A 22,653-nucleotide genomic window follows, 5' to 3' on the forward strand; every position below is an offset into this window, starting at 1 on the left:
GAGCCACAGCTCCACTTCCAGCCTTTCTTTCTGTCCTTCCTTCCTTCCTTCCTTCCTTCCTTCCTTCCTTCCTTCCTTCCTTTCTCTCTCTCTTCCTCCCTCCCTCCCTCCCTCCCTCCCTCCCTCCCTCCCTTCCTTCTTTCCTTCCTTCCTCCTTTTCTTTTTTTTTTTTTTTTGGCAGTTTATTGGAGATAAGAATTTTAGGGACTTCCCTGTCATGGCTGGCTTTGAACGATGATCCTCAGGTCTCAGCATCCTGAGTAGCTAGGATTATAGGTGTGAGCTACTGGCACCCAGATCCCTTGTACTATTTTAAAGGGGGCTATGATGCTCTTTTTTCAGGACTGAAGTGCTAAGGATGGAATCCAGGGCCTCGCACATGCCATAGGCTAGGCAAGAGCTCTACTACTGGCAGATATCTATCTATCTATCTATCTATATATATGTTATATATATAGACGTATATAGATATATATAGATAGATAGATAGATATAGACATATATAGATATATAGATATATATCTGCCAGTCCTGGGTTTGAACTCAGGGCCTGAGCACTGTCCCTGGCTTCTTTTTGCTCAAGGCTAGCACTCTGCCAACTTGAGCCACAGCTCCACTTCTGGCCTTTTCTATATATGTGGTGCTGAGGAATCAAACCTAGGGCTTCATGTACACGAGGAAAGCACCCTTGCCACTAGGCCATATTCCCAACCCCTGAGCTATATTTTTTAACCCTGCTTTAATACTTTTACAATGGACATAAGAAACAGAGAAGATGCATTTCTGTACTAATACCAACAAATCCTCAAGATGTATCTGATACTATAATAAGCACTATAAGAGATTTTTATATGTAAAATATACTTTCTAACTGCTTATTCTTTCAAATATTGGTTCTAGAGAAATTGGAAGTTGTACTTTCCCATGAGGAATTACAGATCCACAGAACTCAGGACAACAGGGAATTTGGAAATCATCCAATTCCACCTTGTGGTGTCTCAGATGAGAGCACTGGGGAACACTGGGGAGCAGAGATGTTTTCAGTGATCTATCCAAGTGTACACAGCCAGATGTGTGATCACAGTGTTAGATTTAATCTTGAACTATCAGTTACTTGGATTTTTACCTCAAACTTTAGTACAAAAAGTCAAAGTGGCTTTTTACCAACTCTATTCCACATGCTGACCCTGGGGTAGATGTTCAAACCCAAAACACTTTAATACACACACACACACACACACATACACACACAGAGAGAGAGAGAGAGAGAGAGAGAGAGAGAGAGAGAGAGAGAGAGAGAGAATGGGAGAGGAAAGAGATAGAGTGTGTGTGTTTAAAAAAAAAAAAAACAACGACATCCCTTCCAAAACATATCAGAAGTGTCACTTGTGTTACCACACAGGAGGAAGTACCCTTGCAGCTGGGCTTGGCTTGCTACCTTCAACCCAAGTTTCAATTTTCACTTCTATCAAGGTTACCTTTCATCTATATTAACTGTGTATGCTTAATAGAGCAAGACAGGGTCTAACCACCAACAGTGGAACCAGGGTGCTAACTCTCTTCTCTGCTCACCACACTTCATGGTTCACAACTTCATGCTCTTGGCTGGTGGAGATAGAGGGCTGAAGGATGAGCCCAATACAAACCAAATGCATCTTGGTGTAGCTGGGTTTTATGTAAATTGATAGAAGTCCTACTTGGGAAGAGGTTCATTTTCTTCTTTGGGCTTGCCTATTTTCGGATGGAATTTGTTTCCTTTTTTTTCTTCCTTTCCCACCCTCCTTCCCTTCCTCCCTTTATCCCTCCCTTCCTCCCTCCCTCCTTCCCTCCCTCCCTCCCTCCCTCCCTCCCTCCCTCCCTTCCTTCCTTCCTTTCTTCCTTCCTTCCTTCCTTCCTTCCTCCCTCCCTACCTCCCTCCTACCTTCCTTCCTTCCCTCCTTTTTTCCTTCTCCTCCTTTTTGTTTTTTGGGTGCCAATCCCAAGGCTGGAACTCAGGGTATAGGTTCTGTCCCTGAACTATTTTGCTCAAGGCTAGCCTCTACCACTTGAGCCCCAGCTCCACTTCCAACTTTCATTGGAGGTAAGAGTCTCATGACCTTTCTTGCCTGAGTTGGCTTTGAACCATGACCCACAGCTCTCAGCCTCCTGAGAAGCTTGTATTACAGGCGTGAGCCACCAGCACTTGGCTTTTTTTTTTTTTTTCAAAGAGAAGGATGCACCTGAGGTTTGTACCCTCTGGGCTTCCTCCATCTCTCCAGCTGTGGGTGATATCCCACCAAAGCTTGAGTGCTCTTCAGTTTGCATGTAGGCGTTAAAAAGAACCTCAACGGAAAACTTCAGCGACTGAAAACCAAAAACAGTAGATTGAAGGGCCAACACAAAAGGACCCTTTTCATTTGGGTTAGAAAATGTGAATAACCTCATATTTAGGTAATGCCATGATCAGTGAATTAAAAAAAGAAACAAACTAGTAAGACAAATGCGTGTCTGCAAACAGGACAGAAGGGAGCTTCTCCTTCCCTCAGAATTTCGGCTTCAGTAGGTCTAACCTAGAACTTAGTTCTATTCCAACCTGCCTCAGGATCAAGTCTGGGTTTAATCTTTTAGGACTTTGCAAACAAGTGGGAAAGACAGAATTGGAGAGCTGGACATAAGAATCACATGGACAGGGGGCTGGGAATATGGCCTAGTGGCAAGAGTGCTTGCTTTGTATACATGAAGCCCTGGGTTCGATTCCCCAGCACCACATATATAGAAAATGGCCAGAAGCGGTGTTGTGGCTCAAGTAGTAGATAGAGTGCTAGCCTTGAGAAAAAAAAAAAAAGCCAGGGACAGTGCTCAGGCCCTGAGTTCAAGGCCCAGGACTGGCAAAAAAAAGAATCACATGGACAGGGGCCTTAGAGAAGACCCTTGAATGACTGGACCAAAAAGTTTCCTTGCTTGTTTATCAGCTCTAGATAAACAGCTTAGATGACTTTTCTGCATCATAAAAGGAATCAACCTCCTATCACAAGATATCTAAACGTACCCTCTTTCAGCATTCTGCAGAGGCAATTATGCTTACAAGCCTTTATTATACATGAAAATCCTTATGATTTGGGCCAGAAGTGGCGCTGTGACTCGAGTAGCAGAGTGCCAGTCTTGAGCAAAGAGAAGCCAGTGACAGTGCTCAGGTCCTGAGTCCAAACCCCAGGACTGGCAAAAATAAACCCAAAACAAAACAAAACAAAATCCTTATGATCTGGCTTCTGCCTCCATAACCCACAGAATCTCATCTCCTAGTGATCTTCAGTTAAGTCCCGATTCTCAAATCCAGTGCCTTTTTGTGTACCATTTCAATTTCTCTATCTGTGACCCTGCTGGCCACCATTCTTGTTGTTTTACCTCCCATTTCTTCAATTAGATTGTTTCCTTTCCTTCCTTCTGATCCATCTATCTAGCTCCTTTTCCTCCCATTCTTTCCTCCTTCTTCCTACTTCATAAACTTGTACTGTCCATAACCCTGTCTTCTCCTGTCTGCACACCTCTTCTATTGCAAATCCATCCGTGTGTGTGTGTGTGTGTGTATGTGTGTGTGTGTGCGTGCATATGTGTGCATGCCAGTTCTGGGCCTTGAGCTCAGAGCCTGGGTGTTTTCCCTTAGCTTTTTTCTTTCTTTTTTGGCCAGTCCTGGGGTTTGGACTCAGGGCCTGAGCACTGTCCCTGGCTTCTTTTTGCTCAAGGCTAGCACTCTGCCACTTGAGCCACAGTGCCACTTCTGGCCTTTTTGTGTATAAGTGGTGCTGAGGAATCGAACCCAGAGCTTCATGTATATGAGGCAAGAGTGCTTGCCTCATATTCCCTAAGCCATATTCCCAGCCCCATCCCTTAGCTTTTTCATTCAAAGCTGATGCTCTACTACTTGAGCCACAGCTTCACTTCTGTTATTTTTGTTTGTTTTGGCTGGTTAATTGGAGGTAAGAACTTTATCAACTTTCTTGCCCAGGCTGGCTTTGAACCATGATCCTCAGATCTCACCTTTTAAGTAGCTAGGCTTACAGGCATGAGACATTTGTATCCATCTGGTTATCTGGTTTTAAGACAGAAAGTTTGAAGCTTTCACCTTAGATCTACTAACCTGGGTAAGAGAACTGGAAATAAAATCATTTAAAAAACACTTTCCACATATACTTTCAGAACAAAACAAGGGAGTTTGAGAACCACTGCTCTGGACTTTCACACAGTATTCTACATTAAGAACCAATATATTCTTGGTACAGGAATGGACCGTTCTGCCCGGTCTTTGGTGCATGCAGCCTCTATGACAGATACTACCTCCCCTTGCAAGGTTAACCGTTCCATAGCAATAAACCCACGTTGAGAAGCTCTCAATGTTTTCATCTTGCTTACAGAATCAAGTCCAAACTCCTTCATGTCTAGAATCTGCCGCATGCCTACCTGACTATCTCATTTCTCAGTCTTCTCAAAGTGAGGCCTTGGACTCAGCATCCCCTGGGAGCTTGTTAGAAGTGCAAGCACTCTTACTGGTTTACGTTATGCACTTAATGTATGTCATGGTTTTTCACTCGTTTTTGGCTGTCAAGGTTTTTTCAGCCCTTGAATTATTTACTAAAAGTCCCAAATCACAAAGATCTGGCAATAGATACTTGATTATACTTGAGGAAATGCCACATTTGTATACCTTGAAGTCTTTGGTAAATCAAATGAAACGTTTGTCATAGCAATAATCCCCCACTGTGTTTTTGTCCATTCTAATCTCATAATAAACATACACAATTTAAATCCACATTTAAAGGGCCATCAAGAATCTTCACAGACACTAGTGAAAATTAATTTCTTAAGTCAGGTGGTAAGGTCTATGGATGCTTGTAATTACAAGCATTTGCCTTTTTTCTGTATATGATCTATTATTTCCTAATAAAACACATTAAAGGCTTCCTAAGTAAATTTTATTTTTTTATAATTGATGTGGAGAAAAGAACAGAGCAAACCACAAATTGCTGATAAAGGTAATTGCTATACACTCCCAGGGGGAAGAAAAGATGTCTAAATTGAATCTAACCCATAGGAAATTAGATTAGACTAAACTTCTTTCTAAAGGAGCTGCTCTGGGGTACAATTGTTCCCATCTTTGGCTCTGTTCTGAAGGTCTCTTAGGAAGATGACACACACTAACACACACACCCCCCAGAGAGAATTTTGTAGGCTGAAGAGAACAAAGGTTTGGCTCACTGGGGCTGATACACATGGTTTCATTTCCTGGGGTGATGGTTATCACATGAAAGGCTTGTACTCCAGAGTAGACATTTTTTGGTTTCACCTGAGACATTGCAAAAACAATGGGTCCTGGAAAGAATCCAACATCTAAATCCTTCAGGGGTAATAGCATCCTCAGCCAACTGTGCCTCAGTTTGTTTTTTACAGGCACATAAAATGCTCGGCTGGAGAGAAGAACCTATCAAAAATACAAAAAGCACAGGCAAACTCGGATGCCTTGGGTAGCACGTTGTTACCAAGAACTTCCTCCTAGTCCAAAAAAAAAAAAAAAAAAAAAAAAGAAGAGCTTCTGAATTTCTACCCTGAGCTAGGAGGTCTCACGATCTATCTCTAAGAAGGACAGAGTGTGAAGTTAATAGCTGCAAGTTTGCCGGTGATATTATGGGGAGGGACAAGGCAGAGGCTGTTAGGCAGGGAAGACACAAATGGGTGATGTTGTTTAAGTGTTTTACAAGGATTGAGGGTCATAACCATGAAATCCTCAGCACATGCAAAAGTCAACTGGATAACAAAGAAGCTTAATCATCTTAATGTGGCATTTTAATGATGCCACTGATTTGCTATGCCAATTCAGAGATAATGAGGCCCTAATGCTACAGATGTTCAGCCAGGCTAAAAGAAAAAGGGGGGGGGGACTTTTCTAGCATGCCATTTTCTAACTATCCAATTAAACAAATTGTGAAAGCATCTAAATAGTTTACCAGGTTTTGACAGCTGTTAATAGGATTTAGAAGCTTGGAGCACTAAAGAGCAAAATGGGAGATAGATGTATTGTAGGTACTGAGTCTATAGAGCTCATTGCTATCATGCAATCCAGCCCAAACAGATGAACTAGCACAGATTCCCTTATAAAATTAATGTCTGTACTTTCCTACAATGGCCTCTTTGTATTAGAAACAAGAACACTGACATGATGGGTCATTTTCATTTTCGAATTCATACTTTTATGAGCAAAAAAATAAGAGAGAGGAAAACCTATACTATGTTGAGAACTAGAGAATATGAAGTTTAATATTTGTTAATTAGTAAAATTATAAGGTGCCAATGAAAACGAAACTTCCAGTCATAGATGCATAGGATCTATCATGTTTTCTTTTCCTTGGCTTTTAAGAGTTAAAATGGTAAATGGCTATTAATTTTTTAAATGCCACTTTTGAAATTAGGAAAAACTGCAAAAGGTAGATCAGGCTAAAAAAGGAGAAACTATATTAACATCTCAGTAGTATAGAGATAAGAAGCAGCAAGTCTGGGTAATACTGAGTTGGCTGAGGTTAAAACATGTTCTCATCAGACTTTCAAATTTCCTGTAAAGACTCCAAACTGGTAATGAGTAAGTCATGTCATTTCAGATTCAAGAGCACTAGAATGGGAAAACAGCTACAAGGGACTGTCCATCATTTTACCAATGATATTTATCTATCAAAATAGCTTATTTATTGTTTTGTTTCTTTGCCAGTCCTGGGGCTTGAACTCAGGGCCTGAGCACTTTCCCTGGCTTCTTTTTGCTCAAAGCTAGCACTCTACCACTTGAGCCACAACAGCGCTCCTTGTGGCTTTTCCTATATATGTGGTGCTGAGGAATCGAACCCAGGGCTTCATGTATACCAGGCGAGCATTTTACCACTAGGCCATATGCCCCACCCCAAATAGTTTATTTATTGACATAATAAAAATTATTGTGTTAAATAATTTCAGTGAAAGTCTTTTCTTTCCCATTAGAACAAGAAGTTACTACTCTATCTTTTTTTGTATTTTTTTTTTTCTGGCAGTATGAGGGTTTGAACTTGGGGCCTTGGGGTTCCTATGCAGGCAAGCTATTACTTTGAACCATATTCCCAGCCTTTTTTGCCATGGTTATTTTGGAGATAGAGTCTCATTTTTTTTTTTTGCCTTTACAAACCTGGACTATGATCCAGATCTATTTATGTTTCCCACCATAGCTGGGGTGACAGATACATGTTACTGTACCCAGTTATTGGTTGAGATAGGGACTCTGTAACTATCCACCTGGGCTTGCCTTGAACTAGTATCTGCCTTGAACTAGTATCCGCCAGATATTTGCCTCCAGAGTAACTAGGAGAATAAGTGTGAGCCATCCTTGCCCAGGCTGGCTTTGAAACGTGATCTTCAGAGATCAAGCTCCAGAGTAGCTAGGTTACAGGTGTGAGACATAGGTGTCTGGCCCCCAAGTTCAATTTTTTTTTTTTTTTGCCAGTCCAGGGGCTTGGACTCAGGACCTGAGCACTGTCCCTGACTTCTTTTTGCTCAAGGCTAGCACTCTACCTCTTGAGCCACAGCGCCACTTCCAGCTTTTTCTGTTTATGTGGTGCTGAGGAATCCAACCCAGGGCTTCATGCATGCAAGGCAAGCACTCTACCACTAGGCCATATTCCCAGCCCCCCAAGTACAATTTTTAACCCCAGATGGTAAGGACCAAAGAAGATGATGAGTGAAAGTCCCTTCTAAATCATAAAGCAATCTATAAGTATAAAGTTTGGTTTCATTTATGTCCATTGTAGAGATTTCTTTGTTCAATTATTTTCATCTGTGCGCTATATTATTTTTATTTATATTTCTGAGGAAGAACAGCTACCTATGAAAAATAATGAACGCAAATATATTTTTGCTGTGCAAAATGGCTCACATGTGACTCCACCAACTCAGCAGATATAGGCAGGAGGATCATTGTCTAAAGCAAGTCAGGAAAAGCAGCAAACCCCTATCTGAATAATAACTTAAAGCAAAAGGGCAGTTCTGGGGTTTGAACTCAGGATTTCTCACTTGCTAGGCAGGTATTCTACCACTTGAGTCACACGTCCAGCCCTGCAACCTATTTTTCTTTTCTTTTTCCTTTCCTTCATTTGTAAAAAATAGCAGTCAGGAAGAAGTTTAACGTATGTTAAAATGTAATCTTTAGAAAAAGTTCAAAACTTGTCACCCACATGCAATTAAGTTGACTATGATTTAAACATTCTGGCTGTCACAATATCACACTCAGGACCAAAAAGAAGAAATGAGAATGTCTTCCATATTCAGAGCAGGAGTAGTTCTTGGTATTTGTTGTCTATGTTGTAACAATTAACATATATATTTCCCATATAGATCAGGAGTGTCTTCAAGGCAGAGAACAGGTTTAAATAGCATAATAGCATATATGTCCCAGAACCTGTCTGAGGGCTCAGTTACTTTAGGTATTACATAAATGAATGAATACATTTGTTGGGCTGCTACTTACTGATAATGACCACACCTGAAAGGGAAAAAGTAGTAAATCAACGAGGACACAATGCAGCCAACACATCTAAAACAATCTGAAGTTGACGTGTGGCATGTAGAGTTTCTCCTTATAATACAGTAAAAGGCACAAACCCTCACAGTGATGACCAGCTTTCCAGCTGGAGTTTTGTTTCATTTTATTATGTTTTGTTTTGAAACAGGGTCTCCCTATGTAGCCCAAGCTGGTCTCCAATTTGCCATTCTCCTGCCTCTGCGTCCCAAGTGGCAGAATTAGAACATTAGTCTCCACGGCCACCAGGCTTCCAGCTGACTCCTTTTCCTCTGAGGTCTGGCTTCTGCTCCTCCAGCTCAGTTGCTTTGCAACAGGATGATCCCTTAGCTTTTTCTCTCAAGGCTGGTGAAAAAAGTTGTCTTAGACTGAGCCCAGTTCAGTATATATCCCTTTAGATCAGGCAAGAGTGGCAGTCTAAAGACCAATCCCAAACTAACTTTTTTGTACATGTGCTGGTACTGGATATTGAACTCAGGGCTTGGGCACTGTCTCTGAACTTTACTGCTCAAGGCTGGAGCTCTTCCATTTGAGTCACAGCTCCATTTCCAGCTTTTTGATGATTAATGGGAGATAAGAGTTTCATGGGCTTTCCTGCCCAATCTGGCTTCAAACCATGATCCTTGGATCTCAGCCTCCTAAGTAGCTAGGATTGCAGTTATGTGAGCCACTGGAGCTTGGCCCAAGCTCTGCTTTTTTCTTTCTTTCTTTCTTTCTTTCTTTCTTTCTTTTTTTTTTTTTGCCTGTCCTGAGGGCTTGGGCCTCAGGGCCTGAGCACTGTCCCTGGCTTCTTTATGCTCAAGGCTAGCACTCTGCCACTTGAGCCACAGCGCTTTTTCTGTTTATGTGGTGCTGAAGAATCAAACCCAGGGCTTTGTGTATGCTACGCTCTACCACTAAGCCACATCCCTAGCCCCCAAACTCTGCTTTATGATCCTCTTCCCTTCATACCAGTCTTTGCTGGTTCTTCTGTTCCTTTCCCCCCATTTATTTCTTCAGTTGACTCCTTTTTCTCCATCTCCTAGATATGAATGGTTCCTAGGGGCCTGTTTCTGGAAACTTTTTCCCTCTTTATATTCTCTCCTGATGTAACTTTTTATTGCTGATGACTCTCAAGTGTGTTTCCAGTAGACCTTCCTGCTAAGCCCGAGGCAGACACATTCAACCACTTCCTGGCTCCCTACACTTGTTTCACAATCAACAAGTTGCAAATTAGCTCAATATCTTTCTCCTTCTTTCCAAATTTGCTTGTCCCATCATGGTCCTATCCCCCCTCTACATAGAGCTGCTCCATGCCAACATCTGTACATTATTCTGCCCATACCTTCAATGTTAAATATTCTGCTTGTACACAGGACTCTGTCTCTGCTGAGCCAAACAAACAAAAGGAAGAGAAGGAAAAAAAGGTGAGAAGGAAGCAAGGAAGGAGTGAACGATTGTTTTGTTCTTTGCCTCAAGTACAAAATTAGGGTTGATGATGTTTTTAAAAATTGCACAGATTGCAATTTTGCCTAAAGCTAGCACATTAGCTCAGAGTGCAGGAAAACAATACATTGTATTTCTAACTGAAAGTACACCAATCAGACCCCAAGGATATACAAGGCTTTCAGAAGGGAGGGGAAGGAGTATAAGGATTAAAAACTAGAAGATTCTTTTTCTTTTTAACATTAAATTGATTAAAATAAAATATGTAAAAGCTACCATAAAATTGATCATCGGCAACCTTTCATTTGGACATTCAGCACTCTCTGCTTCCTCTCCCTCACCCTCTGGTTATCAAATAATGGAACAAGACAGGAATGTCCATGGATCTCTTATCTCCAATTAGCCACCAAAAAAGCCAGAAGGGGAAGTGTGACTCAAGTGGTACAGTGCCAGCCTTAGTAAAAAAACAAAACTGAGAGACAGCATCCAGGCCCTGAGTTAAAGCCCCAATACCGGCACACACACACACACACACACACACACACACACACACACACACACACACACACACACATCAAATAATGGGATAAGAGTTTAGAGAAATATAGGGAGAAATCCAGCACTACATTTTTCTCAGGGAATGAGTACCAGTAAAAGCATACGTGGGAATAAGCTATCTTGTCATCATTGGAGCTATGTTGTAAGGTACAACTGCTTAACCACTGCCTCGTCACATACTTAAGGCAGTAAGGAAAGTTACATTCTAGCTCAACTGAAACTGTGGACAGATTATTGTCTAGCAGGGAAAAAAGAAACCCAGGGTAGAATCTAGTCAATGAACTGGAGCACACACACCTGTTCCATTTCAAGTGGCAAATTCTAATGATCACACGTAGAGTTCTACTCATTGTAACCAAATAATAAGTAGAATGGGGACTGATGATTACAACTTAAGTCTTATTCAATCTCTAGAGCTCACCAGCTGAGTGAACTTAGCAAGTCACTTGACCTCTGTGATTTTTCTCATTTGTGCAAAGATCATTAATATCTTGTAGACTTGTTACAGTAATGAAATGAAGCAAAATAATGTATATTCCCTAGCATAGTAATTGGCATATAATATGTTCATGACCTCTTAGATATGACACCAAAAGCCTGATTCATAAATGAAACTATCCCACAATGCAATAATAAAACAAGCAACCCAATTGAAAACACCCACAAAACATGTGGATTGACATTTCACCAGAGAAATTATACAAATGGAGACCAGGCCAATGAAAACATACCTGACACCACCCAACATTAGAGAAATTCAAATTAAAACCACAATGAGATACATACCACTTTATACCTGCTAAAGGTATATAAGGCCTACCTTTAAAAGACACACAATAATGAGTCTTGGTGAAGATTTGGAGAAACAGGAGTCCTCATATGCTGCTGGTGGGAATGTAAAATAGTGCAGCCAACTGGAAAACAGTTTGGCAGGCAGATTTCTATAATGTTCCCATTGATCTCTGCTTCCCAGAATCTATGTTTCCTAGAAGATCACTGCCTTCTCCTTTTGAGTATGGGCTGGACCTAGGTAATTTGCTTCTAAGCAGAAAAACTTGGCAAAGGCAATGGGACAGCTCGCTTCCATGATTAAGTTACAAAAGTCTGTGATTTGGATTTTGTTCATATCCACCCATCCCCTTTCCTGAATCTGTGTGTGTGTGTGTGTGTGTGTGTGTGTGTGTGTGTGTGTGTGCTTTTCTGATATAGAAGTTGGATAATCTAAATGGCAAGGAACTAGAGAGGCAGGATCTGGCCAATCTCCAGTGTGGAAATGAGGCTTCCATCTAACAACCCTTAGAACCACATTCTAACCATGACCCTGAGTGGGTCTGGAGAAGTTTGGAGTTAGAAGTGTCACTTCCCTAAGCAAGCCTTCAGTGAAGAACACAATACAGGCCAATGCTTCTATTGTACCCCTGAGAGAAACTCAGAAGTCAGAGGATGCTGTACCCATATTTCTGAGATAACCTATTTATATTAAGATGCTAACTAAGATGTGGGGTAGCTTTTCCCTATTGAGATCAATTAGTTTACAGGATGTTTCATTTTAACAAATCCATTTGCATCTTGCTTCTTGATCACATTTGCTTCTTGATCACAATTATCCCTTACAGTAACTTTCCACATAACAACATAAATTTACCATATAATCCTGCAATTCTATTCCTAGTATCTACTCAAAAAAAGGAAAATGTTAGCTTATGTAGACTCATATTAAAATATTCAATAGTAGCATTATTCATAACAGCCAAAAATGTAAACAATCGGACTGTCCATCAACTGGTGCAAAAAATCAGCCTGTTCACTTGCTAAGGCTGGAGGTAAGAATGATGAATGACTATGGGCAGGGACAAGGGAGCTTTTGAGGGTGATGGGAGTGTTCAAAACATAATGGTGGTTGTGTAACTCCATATTAACTAAAAAGAAAATCATTGAATACTTAGAGGCATGTAAATTACAACCAGACTAATATCCTAGGCCTTGGACTCAGGGCCTGAGCACTGTCCCTGGCTTGTTTTTGCTCAAGGCTAGCACTCTGCCACTTGAGCCACAGCACTACTTCTGGCTTTTTCTATATGTGTGGTGCTGAGGAATCGAGCCCAGGGCTTCATGTATACAAGGCGAATACTCTTGCCACTAGGCCATATTCCCAGCCCCAGACTAATATTTTTTTTAAAGAAATCTATATGCATAAAACAAATGAAAACCAAACAGATAACTAGCCACCTGATACCAATTCTGTCTCAAAGAATAGAGTTTAGAAACCCATTTACCAGCTTTTTAATGAGGCATCATGACAATGGTGCTTTACTGAGCTATGATCAGCCCCATAGGAAAAACCCTCAAAAGATTTTTAACTCCCGGGCTGGGGATATGGCCTAATGGCAAGAGTGCCTGCCTCATATACATGAGGCCCTGGGTTCGATTCCCCAGCACCACATATACAGAAAATGGCCAGAAGTGGCGCTGTGCCTCAAGTGGCAGAGTGCTAGCCTTGAGCAAAAAGAAGCCAGGGGCAGTGCTCAGGCCCTGAGTCCAAGGCCCAGGACTGGCCAAAAAAAAAAAAAAAAAAAAGATTTTTAACTCCCTATGCTCCTTAGATCCTCAGATCTCAGCCTCAAGCAGCTAGGATTGCAGGCGTGAGCCACCGATGTCCAGTCCTTCTTTTTTTTTTTTTGCCAGTCCTGGGCCTTGAACTCAGGGCCTGAGCACTGTCCCTGGCTTCTTTTTGCTCAAGGCTAGCACTCTACCACTTGAGCCACAGCGCCACTTCTGGCCATTTTCTATATACGTGGTGCTGAGGAATTGAACCCGGGCTTCATGTATATGGGGCAAACACTCTTGCCATTAGGCCATATTCCCAGCCCCTGTCCAGCCCTTCTTTACAATATGTTATGCTTCTATGGATGATACTCTCCGTCCGTTTCTGTTTGCTTGGCAAGGCTATGAGTCCTGATTTGTGGGTTCAATCCTGACCTACAACAGCAGCAGTCATATAATACACATGGGAAGTCCTATGAAAGTTTACTTAAGGATGTGAGACTTTAGTTTTCTAATAAGACAAAAGCAGAAAAGAATGACCCTTTCTAGATGGTTCCAGAGATAGAACTAGTAAAACCTGAAGAACTAGAACTGCACAATCAAGCGGAGAGTAAGGAATAGGCCATATAAAACTGCCAGAGATGGTTCTGGGCTGCATGCCATAAAGAAACGTGATAAATGGCACATGCCTGTCATCCCAGCTCCAAGGGCAGTGCAAATCGGAGGATCAATGTCCATGCTGGCTGGGGCATAAATGTGAGATCTTATTTTAAAAAATCATAAAAGCAAAAAATATCTGGGGACGGGACTGGGAATATGGCCTTGTGGTAGAGTGCTTGCCTTGCTTGCATACATGAAGCCCTAGGTTCAATTCCCTCAGGGGGGCTGGGGATATAGCCTAGTGGCAAGAACGCTTGCCTCGTATACATGAAGCCCTGGGTTCGACTCCCCAGCACCACATATACAGAAAATGGCCAGAAGTGGCGCTGTGGCTCAAGTGGCAGAGTGCTAGCCTTGAGCAAAAAGAAGCCAGGGACAGTGCTCAGGCCCTGAGTCCAAGGCCCAGGACTGGCAAAAAAAAAAGAAAATAGGTTCAATTCCTCAGTGCCACATACACAGAAAAAGCCGGAAGTGGCGCTGTGGCTCAAGTGGCAGGGTGCTAGCCTTGAGCAAAAAGAAGCCAGGGACAGTGCTCAGGCCCTGAGTCCAAGACCCAGGACTGGCCAAAAAAAAAAAAAAAAAAAAAGAGAGAGAGAATATATCAAGTTATTTCCAAATTTTAGTAGCTAAGAAGCATGGCCACAAACCTGGACTGACTCAGAAGAAGCTCATCAAAAGCTATTGTGAGCTAGGTGTGATAGATGATGCATGCCTGCAATCCTGATGATGCAGGACGTTGAAGCAGGAGGATCGTAAATTGGAGGCCAGCATGGGCTACCTAATGAGTGTTTCAGTTAAAAATAAAATAGGACTGGAGGCACAGCTCAAGTGGTAGAATCTTTCCATAGCAAGCAGGAGGGCTTGTACCACCCAAAATAAAACAAAACAAAAACCCTTCACCTGATGCAATGGTGTATGACTACAATCCTAGCTATTCAGGAGCTTAAAATTGGGAGGATAACAGTTTGAGACCAGCCTAGACAAAGAGTTTAAGAGACACCGCCCCCCCACCCTTAACCAATAAAAGTTGAGTATGTTGGGGCAAGCCTGTCCTGCCAGTTATGTAGGAAATATAAATAGGAGGCTTATAGTCTAGGCTAGACCAAGGAGAAAAGCGAGATCCTATTAAAAAAAAATAACTGAATAGGGGCATAGTGCACCTGGTAGATTGCCTAGATAGCAAGTACAAAGCCCTGAATTCAAACCCAAGTACTGCAAAACCAAACAGAACCCCTGTTTTCTCCAGGGCTGCTATGCACTTCTTTGGTATCAAAGGATAACAAAGACATGGCTGGATTTCTGCCTCTGTAGGCGCAGGTGCAGAAAGGGCTGATACTAACAAATCTTGTCGATATCTTTAATGCCACCAGACTGACGAATGTAGTGAAATATCTATCATGATCCCATTTTTACTTCTTCACTTGACATAATTAACGAATCTATTATGGGGAAGGTCACAAATTATTTTTAATTATTAAACCGTCGGTCTCCATATGTTACTGTTTAGACAGCATCACCCACTGCAGAACATAGTTTTCAAGATTGTCACTCTGCAACCTCAAATCTAGATCCAACTGCAGTCAGTGAAGGCAGATTTCAACCAGGCAGCTAAATGAGGAAACATCTGGACGTAGCAGTCACAATGGGAAAGGTCACATGTTAAATCCAGATAATCTTGTTTATTGGTGTTTGAAGGTTATACACCAAGGGCTGGATTACCAAGGCCCTCCTTTAGGCCCGGCTCTGACATCTTCATTCATCTGCTCTGTGTGTGTGTGTGTGTGTGTGTGTGTGTGTGTGTGTGTGTGTGTGTGTATGTGAGACACTTTAAAACCCAACGACTTAAAACTACCTCATTGCTAGTCAATTTGCCAAACTCTGTGCCTGAATACTATGTCAACACACTGAAAGATCACAGATTTAATGCTAGAAGAAACTACAAAACAAAGCTGTCAAGAGGATGCCAATGCTTAAAAAAAAAAACAACTGTTTTCCAACTGGGAGAGAGCCAGTGAAGGAGTGATATTGTCCAAAAAGAAAGGTACTTTTTACCTGACGTATGCAACTGTAACCTCTTTGTACCATCACCTTTTTTTTTTTGCCAGTCCTGGGCCTTGGACTCAGGGCCTGAGCACTGTTCCTCGCTTCCTTTTGCTCAAGGCTAGCACTCTGCCACTTGAGCCACAGCGCCACTTCTGGCCATTTTCTGTATATGTGGTGCTGGGGAATCGAACCCAGGGCCTCATGTATACGAGGCAAGCTCTCTTGCCACTAGGCCATATCCCCAGCCCCTGTACCATCACCTTTTAATCGCAACTTTTAAAAGTTATTTTTATAGCTTCTTTCTAAATTTACATCTAGCATTTTTTAATGGATGATGCATTTAAAACTTTCCCTATCAACATTAAGAAAAAGAAATAGGGGGGGCTGGGGATATGGCCTAGTGGCAAAGAGTGCTTGTCTCCTATACATGAGGCCCTGGGTTCAATTCCCCAGCACCATATATACAGAAAACGGCCAGAAGTGGCGCTGTGGTTCGGGTGGCAGAGTGGTAGCCTTGAGCAAAAAGAAGCCAGGGACAGTGCTCAGGCCCTGAGTCCAAGCCCCAGGACTGGCAAAAAAAAAAAAAAAAGAAAGAAAGAAATAGGGGCTGGGAATGTGGTTTAGTGGTAGAGTGCTTGCCTAGCATGCATGAATTGGTAGTTAGTTGGAGAGAAGAGTCTCATGATGTTCCTGCTTTGAACGTGATCCTCAGATCCCAGCCTCCTGAGTAGCTAGGGTTACAGGTGTGAACCACCAGCTCCCAGCTCTGGTTGTAGACATTTTAGAGAATATATACTTGGCCCCTAAAAATACATATGGCCAGGCACTGGTGGCACTAGCCTTGAGCAAAAGAAGCTCAGGGACAGTACCCAGGCCAAAAACACAAACAAGCACACAAAAAATGTATACATGCCTATAAATGCAAGTTCATTCAACATTGAGAAATTTGTCAAATGCTGAGGTACAACATGGAGAATCTCAGCCTGAGATCTTTAATAAAACTCAGGCTTGAATTGAAGGCAGCTCTAGGCTCCACTTGTGCATTGTGTAAGATATCACTTGTATATTTTATACCATATCAAGCATCCTGATGAGAAATTTGAAACACTATGTTTCTCCCTTACACATAGTGGATGTTAAAAAGACATTGACATTTACAATGTTTCATTGTACTTTTTACCTTTAACAAAAATATGTCTTCTTGTTGTAAATAATGACGGTTTAAACTGTTACTATACCTTTTCAAATGTATATAATGGACACAAATGTTAGTAAGTGGATGTACCTTATCACAAATTAATAAATACATAAGTAAGCTTTTAAAGGTATTTCTCCTGGAAATTCTATTTCCAATTCACTTTCTCCATGAAACCTGTCCTTAATGAACTACTCATATGTCTCCCCAGTTTAAAAAAAAAGTACATATGAGAATTAATTTATTTTTGTTACTACAAAGTGTTATTTTTCAGATGCTGAGACTCAGGGCCTTGCCCTCTCATCTGGTGCTGTACTGCTTGTACTGCACCGTGCCTCCATTTTTTTTTTCTGATTAACTGGAGATAAGAGTCTCATAGGCTGGGAATGTGGCTTAGTGGTAGAGTGCTTGCCTAGCAAGCATGAGCCCTAGGTTCGATTTCTCAGTACCACATACACAGAAAAAGCCAGAAGTGGTACTGTGGATCAAGTGGTAGAATGCTAGCCTTCTGCACAGAGAGGCTCAGGGACAGTGCCCAGGCCCTGAGTTCAAGTCCCAGGATTGGCAAAAAAGAAAAAAAAAGTCACAAACTTTTCTGTCTGGGCTGTCTTTGAACTGGAACACTCAGATCTCAGCCTACTAAGTAGTTAGGATTACAGACGTGAGCCACCTGCACTTGGAAACCTTGAAAACTTTTAAAGTTTAATATATAACAACTAGGTACAAGCTAAACTTTCACTGTTGTTGTTTTGTGATTTGGTGGTGGGGGAATAACAATACGTATATAGCCCAGGTGCCTATACTTAACTAAACTTTGCAATACTGTGATCTGTATATTTTTGTTCCCTTTTTGTTGTTGCAGTGCTGGGACTTGAACTCAGGGCCCAGGGCTCTTGCCCCACTAGGTGTCCCAGTCCTTGTAACCTAGATAAGAACCTCATGAGCCAGGTAAGTCTTCAGTGTAATGGAATGCTGGAAAACATTTAATAGTTATCTCAAGTCGAGGAAGGGCTTTACTTGTAGCTTTGCTTCTTTGGTGGCATAAATATTCCACCATGGCCAATCACAAGCTACCAGTGTGAAGTGAGCCAGCTGATAAAATTCCTGGAAATTTAACAAGCGATGATGAGCTGGCTCTGGCCCGCCAGTGGGACTCTCCTGTTCTCCCTCAACAGGGTGCCTTATGTAGCTAGCACGCTGTACCAGGGCTCACAATGACCCGGTCACCATGACTAGTGCCAAACTTTATTGGAGCCCAGAATTCACTTGGCAAGAGCAGCTGCTGGGAGAGTCAGCCTGCGCCTGTGAGTGTCTCCTAAGCCGGTTAATCTGACTGGAAGGTGGCGCCAAGACTACTACGCCACAGACAGAAGCAACGGGAAGGGAACACTTTCCAAGGGTCCTTCCGGCACAGTGGCAGACCTATGTGGCTTGAACCATTTCAGCTGTCCAAATATGTGCCTATACTTTCCTTTTGGTTCATTATGCTACAAAACTTGGTTTAAAAACAAAATCCAGAGATGTTATTGTGGTTGTTGTTGTTGCTGAAAGAGATTCAAGGAGGCAGGCACAGTGGCTCAAGCCTGGAACAGTAGCTTCTCAGAAGGTGGAGATCGGGAGGGAGAATCGAGGCCTAGGATGGCTCCAGAAAAACAAAAAAAAATTATTGAGACCCTCCTCTCTACTGCAAAGCTTGAGTGTGGTGGTATGTGCTGTTATCCCAAATTTGGGGAAGCATAAGTAGGACAATTATTTATAGCCCTGGCTGAGCAACAAGTGAGACTGCATCTGAAAAGAACTCAAACAGCCAGGTGCTGGTGGCTCACACATGTAGTCCTAGCTACTTAAGAGTCTGAGATCTGAGGATCATGGTTCAGAGCCAGCCCCGGGTAGGAAAGTCCATGAGACTCTTATCTCTAATTAACCACCAGAAAACTGGAAGTGGCACCATGGCTCAAAGTGGTAGAGTGCTAGCCTCAAGCAAAAAAACTCAGGGACAGTGCCCAGGTCCTGAGTTCAAGCCCCATAACTGACAAAAAAAAAAAACCCACAAAACCTCGAACAAAAAAGGGCTGAGAGGGCTGGGGATATGGCCTAGTGGCAAGAGAGCTTGCCTTGTATACATGAAGCCCTGGGTTCGATTCCCCAGCACCACATATACAGAAAACGGCCAGAAGTGGCGCTGTGGCTCAAGTGGCAGAGTGCTAGCCTTGAGCAAAAAGAAGCCAGGGACAGTGCTCAGGCCCTGAGTCCAAGGCCCAGGACTGGCCAAAAAAAAAAAAGGGCTGAGGGTATGGCTCAAGTGGTGGAGTACCTACCAGATAAGTGTAAGGCCCTGAGTTCAAACACTAGTGCTACAAAAAAAAAAGGTTCATCTTCTGGGTTTCACCATTGACAGAACTTACCCCATTTGCCACAGCAGAAGCAGTAATACTCTACCCATGGTAAGAGCACACAGAAATCCCCAGTGAGTGAACTTCTGCAGCCATGCACTGCTGATTTTGTAAGATAACCCCTGCATCCCATGAGCGACGAGGCCTTGATCTGGGCTTGAGAGATGTAATATTTTGATAAAAAACGGCACTTCCTTTTGAAGCACATATTTGCGTGTTCTGAGCAGTACCACTGGAACCTCAGTGAGTACTGAGGTGAAGCTGACTTGGTCTCTCCCAGTCCTCTTCCCCCTCCCCCACATTTAAACGTAACATGATTAACATCCATAAACCCCTTTCAGAAGCCTCAAAAGGAATTTGTATACATCTTCTAAGCACACAACAGTTAAAGACCTCAAAAGAGATCAAAACTACCCTATGGAAACCTACTGAAGATGGAAGCTGTATTTCCTAAGGTGAGGGGAAGAATTATTTCTTCAGCAAACTTTATAAAAGTTCTTATCTTTGATCCAAATACCTACACCATACATGATGTCACAAGGGAGAAAATTCAAGGCCTTTCAACAAATTATCAAATTCAACCTTTCTCGTGGAACCAAAAAAAAAGATCAATTAACTTTTACAGAACAGAAGTAATTAAGTAATTACATGGATGGATTGCAACCATTAGAAATCTACTTCACAAAGGGTATCAGGTATATTTGATGTTCAGTTGCAAAGCCAGGAGATAAAGGAGTTCTGGTGTGTTGAATAGTATCCCTCCAAAAATTCAGAACGTGACTTTATTCAGAAACAGGATCATTGTAGATGTAATTAGTTAAGATGAGGTCAGATTGGATTAGGGTGGGCCCTGAATCCATGGAACAGGATCCTTGTAACAGGAAAAGACACACAGGGAAGAAAAACAACATGATAACAGAGGCAGAGCTTGGAGTTGTACTACCACAATTACCAATGAGACTTCATGGTCCTTCCAAACATCTAGCATCCAGATGTGAGAGAGGATAAATGTCTCTGTTTGGAGTCCCACATCTTGTGGTCATTCACAATGGAAAGCCTTGGGAAACTAACACAGTGAGGAACTATGCAACCTGGGCAGAGGGTTAAGAACTGATGCTGATTAGTGCTGAGGTTCTGCCTATGCTTTCTGAACAATATAGTAGCTCTAGAACAAATGGCTAGGGAAAGTAGAAGTAGACGGTGACTCGAGAAGATATAAAAATGGCAAAGAAACACATGAGGAAATGCTCAACATCCCTGGTAGTAAAGGAAATGCAAATAAAAACAACCCTGAGATACCACTTCACCCCAGTTAGAATGGCCTATACTCTGAACTCAGGCAACAACAAATGCTGGAGGGGGTGCAGGGAAAGAGGAACCCTTCTCCCTTGTTGGTGGGAGTGCAAATTAGTACAACCACTTTGGAGAACAGTATGGAGGTTTCTCAAAAAGCTCAATATAGACCTATCCTATGACCCAGCCATACCACTCCTAGGCATCTATCCTAAACAGCAAACCCCAAGATATCAAAAAGACATTTGTACTTCCATGTTTATCGCGGCACAATTCACAATAGCCAAAATATGGAAACAACCCAGATGCCCCTCACAGACGAATGGATCCAAAAAATATGGTACTTATACACAATGGAATACTACATAGAGATTAGGAATGGTGAAATATTGTTATTCACAGGGAAATGGTCAGAACTCGAACAAATAATGTTGAGCAAGACAAGCCTAGAACACAGAAAACAAAGAGGCATGATCTTCCTGATATATGACTGTTAACAAAGGGAGATGGAGAGACAGTAGAGACCAAGTCTGGGAAACCAAAAACTGCTTGTCAAGTAGTATTCCCCACAGGATTGGGGCAGCGACCCAACAGTATGTAACTAAAACCAATTACTCAACATATAAAGGTCAAAAATTGACCTCTCAGTGGAATACAATAGCTCAAAAGCTAGGTATGTACGTTCATATAAGACTACTGTTGACATATTGTCTAATATCGACATTGCATTTAAAGCCCTAGGTGAACTTTCTCGGGCATGGCCACGTGGCTACTGTATATGTTCTTGATACATTGTATATTGTATATATGTCTACCTGACCTAGAGAAGGGATAGAAAAACAGGGCGTAAGATATCACAAGAAATGTACACACTGCCCTACTATGTAATTGTACCCTTTTTGCACAACACCTTGTCAAAAAATTTGTGTTCAATTAATAAATAAATTAAATTTTTAAAAAAAGAAGTAGATGGTGACTGAGACAAAATAGCTGAGGGGAAAAAACAACAACAACAATTAAAAGGAGTGGAGTTCACTTTGGTTCATGGGTATTCCATGGTTGCTTGACCTCATCCCTTTGGGCTAGTGCTAAGGCAGAATACCATGGCAGAGAGTGAGTGTTAGAGCAAATCTTTGCTCACTTCTTGGTAGCCAGGAAGCAAAAAGAGAAAGAGAAGTGTATGTGGTCCCAATATACTCGTGTGTGTGTGTGTGTGTGTGTGTGTGTGTATGCGCACACATGTGCACACATGCCAGTACTGGACCTTGAACTCAGGACTGTCCCTTAGTGTTTTTGCTCAAGGCTGACACTCCACCATTTGAGCTACAACCCCATTTCCAGATTTTTGGTGATAAACTAAAAATAAGAGTCTTATGGAATTTCCTGCCTAGGCTAGCTTCAAACCACGATCCTCACAGTTCAACCTCCTACCTAGCTAGGATTACAGGTGTGAGCCACTGGCACTAGGCCCTCAATATACTGTTCAAGGACATATCCCCAGTAGTTTATTTCTTCCAACTAGGTCCCACCTCCTAAAGTTTCCACCACTTCCCAGTCGTGCTATCAGGCTCAGAACTGAGACTTTAATTGCATGGTTTTTGGGGGGACATTTCAGATCCAAATAATAATAGTGGCTGATGAGGACAGCTGGAAAAAATGGAGTCAGTTGAGTACAAAATGCAAGTTGTTGAAGATCAACTTAGATTCCCTAATATTCTCTCTGTCTCTGTCTCTGTCTCTGTCTCTCTCTATCTCTCTCTGTCTCTCTCCCTCTTCCTTTCTTCCTTTTTTTTTTAACCAGTCCTGGGGCTTGAACACTAGGCCTGGGCTCTGTCCCTGAGCTCTTTTGCTCAAGGCTAGCACTTTACTACTTGAGCTTTGCAGTGGCTAATTGGACATAAGACTTTAATTGGTTAATTGGATATAAGACTACAGACTTTCCTGATTGGTCTGGCTTTGAACCACAATCCTCAGATCTC

The 22,653-nt window shown here is 42.1% G+C and overlaps 1 protein-coding gene across 2 annotated transcripts in view; it reads right to left on the reverse strand.

The window, feature by feature from the left end:
• Window positions 1-22,653, reverse strand: part of Ikzf3 (IKAROS family zinc finger 3) — a 77,431-nt gene that overhangs the window by 28,661 nt on the left and 26,117 nt on the right. The window contains exon 4 of one of the 2 annotated variants that reach the window (XM_048366215.1): window positions 9,697-9,700. In XM_048366215.1, coding sequence (XP_048222172.1) covers window positions 9,697-9,700 — 4 coding nt within the window. Of the gene's footprint in view, window positions 1-8,661; window positions 8,668-9,696; window positions 9,701-22,653 lie in introns of both variants that reach the window. The other variant, XM_048366213.1, reaches the window with a different exon arrangement.

This window comes from Perognathus longimembris, chromosome 17, assembly GCF_023159225.1.
Source record: "Perognathus longimembris pacificus isolate PPM17 chromosome 17, ASM2315922v1, whole genome shotgun sequence".
In the NCBI taxonomy this organism is placed as follows: Eukaryota; Metazoa; Chordata; class Mammalia; order Rodentia; family Heteromyidae; genus Perognathus; species Perognathus longimembris.